The sequence below is a fragment of the Oncorhynchus mykiss genome, chromosome 3 (genome assembly GCF_057628025.1).
Source record: "Oncorhynchus mykiss isolate SJ-2025 chromosome 3, ASM5762802v1, whole genome shotgun sequence".
NCBI classification, from domain to species: domain Eukaryota; kingdom Metazoa; phylum Chordata; class Actinopteri; order Salmoniformes; family Salmonidae; genus Oncorhynchus; species Oncorhynchus mykiss.
The window spans coordinates 33,585,001-33,590,000 of record NC_143024.1 but is presented as its reverse complement, the minus strand read 5'-3'; the positions used below and the strand labels follow the sequence as shown (position 1 = coordinate 33,590,000).

The following is a 5,000-nucleotide window of genomic DNA, read 5'->3' as shown; positions in this document are numbered from 1 at the left end:
TCATTATGGGGTATCGTGTGTAGATTGATGAGGGAAAAACTGATTATATAAATTTTTGAATATCGCTGTAATGTTGCAAAATGTGGAAAAAGTCAAGGGGTCTGAATACTTTCTGAAGGCACTGTATATACTGTTACTGTATGTGCTGTCTGTCTGTTATGTACTGTCTGTCTGTCTGTATGTATGTATGTATGTATGTCTGTCTGTCTGTCTGTCTGTCTGTCTGTCTGTCTGTCTGTCTGTCTGTCTGTCTGTCTGTGTGTCTCTACCTATGTTATGGACTTCATGTCCCACATAGAACCTCCACCGATGTCTCACCTTGTAGCAGTGATGTTCCAGGCGCGGTGGCTTCGGGAATGTTATCCCGGCTGTAAATGGAATGGAGGAATTCTGGAGTGCAGTCATTCTCATCTGTGATGTGAACCACCACCTATAGGGAAGGACAGAGGAGAAAGGGTTAACTTGGATCGGCGATCGGGGGGAGTCTGTGGAAGTTCTTCTTAGTGTGAAGCTTTCAGATGACAGTCATTTACACAATACTGTATGTGATTGTGTATGTGAGAGTAAGTGTTCGTGTGCATGTGTGTTTCCTCGGGCGTGCTGGCTGGGTTAATATAAATGAGTGCGTGGGAGAGCGAGAACCCAGTGGTAGTCAGGCACAGCTGCAGCCCATCCCTCTGAGCCGCTCCCCGGCCAAGCGGAACACAACATCACACACACGCGCACGCACCTATACACACACACTCACTCTTACAGATGCATGCACACACATTTACACTGAATCTCTGTGCACACACACATCGTTTTTTTATAGCTGTAAATATGACAGTCCTGGGGCGTAAGGAAGAGAGAGAGATCCAAAGGAGAGAGAGATCATTAATGGGGAAGAGAAAGAGAGAAAGGAAGATAGCGACAAAGGGAAAGAAAGATGGGGGTGCAGAAAGAGGAAAAGATAGATCATGATAGGGCAGGATGGTGGTAGAGTTTGAGTTAGAGAGATAGATAGGGAAAGAGAGTGAGAGAGGCAAAGATAGATCATGATAGGGCAGGATGGTGGTAGAGTTTGAGTTAGAGAGATAGATAGGGAAAGAGAGTGAGAGAGGCAAAGATAGATCATGATAGGGCAGGATGGTGGTAGAGTTTGAGTTAGAGAGATAGATAGGGAAAGAGAGTGAGAGAGGCAAAGATAGATCATGATAGGGCAGGATGGTGGTAGAGTTTGAGTTAGAGAGATAGATGGGGAAAGAGAGTGAGAGAGGTAAAGAGAGGCGGGGTAGTCCAGAGGTTCCCTGAGCAGTGTTAGTCATGCTGGATCCTCCCCCTCCAGTCTCCCACATGGGGGTGTTATCTCTGGGGAGCAGCCGTGCCAGGGGGGAGACTGCTGCTCCCCAGGGGAGAGAGGGGGAGATAGGTGGGCACACAGAGCAGCCATGACAGAGAGGGGGCTGGAGAAGCCAGCGTGGGCCCCAGCATGGAACCATGACACACTCAACATACTCACATCAACTCCCACACTGTCAGTCTGAAATGAAGGAACTAACACAAACTTAATTGGAACTTTGAGAAAATGCAGAAACTCCAACACCATATTTGTCAAACCTTCAAAATCTGAAACAAATTGAAGTGCTTTTTTGTACTTATTTTTGTGATATCCAATTGGTAGTTACAGTCTTGTCCCGTCGCTGCAACTCCCGTACGGTCTCGTGAGAGGCGAAGGTCGAGAGCCATGCGTCCTCCGAAACACAACCCTGGCCAAGCTGCACTGCTTCTTGACACACTGCTTAACCCAGGAAGCCAGCCGCACTAATGTGTCAGAGGAAACACCATCCAGCTGATGACCGAAGTCAGCTTGCAGGTGCTGGGCTCGCCACAAGGAGTCACTAGAGCGTGATGGGACAAGGAAATCCCGGGAGGCCAAACCCCCCCCTAACCCGGATGACTCTGGGCCAATTGTGTACTACCTCATGGTTCTCCCAGTCACGGTTGGCTGTGATACAGCCTGGGATCAAACCGGGGTCTGTATTTTTATTTTTATTGAACCTTTATTTAACAAGGCAAGTCAGTTAAGAAAAAAGTATTATTATACAATGACGGCCTACCCCGACCAAACCCTCCTCTAACCCGGACGATGCTGGCCAATTCTGCGCCGCCCTATGGTACTCCCGATTACGGCCGGTTGTGATACAAACCAGGGTCAGGGTCTGTAGTGATGCCTCTAGCACTGAGATGCAGTGCCTTATACCACTGCGCCACTCGGGAGGCCACAAATTGAAATCCAAACTTGATGTCAATGTGAGACTAAATGAAAATTAAACTTATGTGGAAGTTGGGATTCGCCCCAAAGACAACAATAACTCCAAACTCCAAACAATAAGGCTAAGCTTGGCATCGATAGACTGAGACAACATGTCTGACTCTTCCCCTAGTGCATCAATTCAATCAGACTGATTTAAAATAGAGAGCTGTCCATTCTAGCCACTATTTCTACGTTCTAACCTGTGGGTAACACTATGAAGCCCTCCCTCTCTCCACTCCTCCAAACCTGGCAGACTGGATCCCCCTCTCACTCATACCTAATCACCAGTACTCCCTGGGCATCCCAATCCCTATTAGAAAAACACCCTGTCTGTTAAGACCCTCTTGGAGACCCGCCACACACTGTGCTAATGATCAACAGGAGCCTGGTCTGATACGGCTGCCGTACTGTGTGTGTGTTTGTGTGTGTGTGTGTGCTTGCGTGTGTGCGTGCACGTGTGTGTGTGTGTGTGTGCGTGTGTGTGTGCGTGTGTGTGTGAGTGGCAGAGAGTGAGAGTATTAGTGATAATAAGAGCTAGTACAAGTGCTTAAGGAAGATTAGGAGGAGAAGCTGGGAGCAGAGAGAGATGGGGAGGAGAGAGGGAGAGAGACAGAACTCTATGGGATGCCTGCTCCTCTTCATACCCTTACCCCATGATAGCAGAGAGAGACAGAGTGAGAGGAAAGACACATAGAGAGGGAGAGAGACCAAACGGATGGAGGTCTTCACCACAGATGGTGTGAGTTTTGGACAGAGGAAGGTGACCATGACTGGTGCCCAGATTATTGCCAGATTGTGGAGCCTGTTTATGTTGGTGTGTGTTGTGTCTGTATGTGTGCATTGTTACAGCTGTGTTTAATGTATGTGTGTGTACATGCAAGAGTTTCTGTGTTTATCTACTCGCGTTGTACATGTTTGTTTGTTTGTGTGTGTGGTTTGGTTCCTCTGTGTCCGGCACACGTTGGCCACCGTGTCCTGCCTGGTTGCCAGGCACATGTTGGCCACAGGGTCCTGCCTGGTTGCCAGGCACACGTTGGCCACAGGGTCCTGCCTGTTTGCCATGTACACGTTGGCCACAGGGTCCTGCCTGGTTGCCAGGCACACGTTGGCCACAGTGTTCTGCCTGGTTGCCAGGCATATGCTGGCCACAGGGTCCTGCCTGTTTGCCATGTACACGTTGGCCACAGGGTCCTGCCTGGTTGCCAGGCACACGTTGGCCACAGTGTCCTGCCTGGTTGCCAGGCACACGTTGGCCACAGTGTCCTGCCTGGTTGCCAGGTACACGTTGGCCACCGTGTCCTGCCTGGTTGCCAGGCACACGTTGGCCACAGGGTCCTGCCTGGTTGCACACATTGGCCACCATGTCCTGCCTGGTTGCCAGGCACACGATGGCCACAGGGTCCTGCCTGGTTGCCAGGCACATGATGGCCACAGGGTCCTGCCTGGTTGCCAGGCACACGTTGGCCACAGGGTCCTGCCTGGTTGCCAGGCACACGTTGGCCACAGGGTCCTGCCTGGTTGCACACATTGGCCACCATGTCCTGCCTGGTTGCCAGGCACACGTTGGCCACAGGCTCCTGCCTGGTTGCCAGGTCCATCTAAACAACTCATCATTGGATGAGAGCATCTGCCAAACAAAGATGGCCGCCCCAATACACCAGTTTCACAACAGCTTACCTCAACTGCCCTTGTGGGAAAGGAAACTGAAGCCAAACAAGGGGTTAGGACACCTGTTCTCATTTAGGTAAAATTTTGTTTTTAAATCTGAGGGAGACGTCATACAATATGATGATAATTGTCATCTGAAGTAAAGTCTGAGATGATTATCCTCACATAATGGGACAGCAAAGATAAACAACCTTCGGAATAAATAAACAAGACAATTGTCTCTCTGTCTTTTTACCCAGAATCTCCATAGATCTTTCACTGTATCCGTACTGAAGCTAGACGGCACCTATTTCTATTTCCAAACTTGCCACTGAGGCCACAGTCCAATCACCTGAACAGAATCCCCATGCTACACTGGCTGACTCTCCATACTGTTGGTCTATGTTATGTGACCACAGCCGACTCTCCATACTGTTGGTCTACATTATGTGACCACGGCTGACTCTGGTCTACATTATGTGACCACAGCTGACTCTCCATACTGTTGGTCTACATTATGTGACCACGGCTGACTCTCCATACTGTTGGTCTACATTATGTGACCATGGCTGACTCTCCATACTGTTGGTCTACGTTATGTGACCACAGCTGACTCTCCATACTGTTGGTCTACATTATGTGACCACGGCTGACTCTCCATACTGTTGGTCTACATTATGTGACCACGGCTGACTCTCCATACTGTTGGTCTACATTATGTGACCACAGCTGACTCTCCATACTGTTGGTCTACATTATGTGACCACAGCTGACTCTCCTTACTGTTGGTCTACATTATGTGACCACGGCTGACTCTCCATACTGTTGGTCTACATTATGTGACCACGGCTGACTCTCCATACTGTTGGTCTACATTATGTGACCACAGCTGACTCTCCATACTGTTGGTCTACATTATGTGACCACAGCTGACTCTCCATACTGTTGGTCTACGTTATGTGACCACAGCTGACTCTCCATACTGTTGGTCTACATTATGTGACCACAGCTGACTCTCCATACTGTTGGTCTACATTATGTGACCACAGCTGACTCT

The 5,000-nt window shown here is 49.1% G+C and overlaps 1 protein-coding gene across 1 annotated transcript in view; it reads right to left on the bottom strand.

The window, feature by feature from the left end:
- LOC110503919 (neural-cadherin) overlaps nt 1-5,000 on the bottom strand; it is a 135,006-nt gene that overhangs the window by 57,975 nt on the left and 72,031 nt on the right. Inside the window, exon 5 of the mRNA XM_036972103.2 lies at nt 319-430. Coding sequence (XP_036827998.2) covers nt 319-430 — 112 coding nt within the window. The remainder of the gene's footprint in view (nt 1-318; nt 431-5,000) is intronic.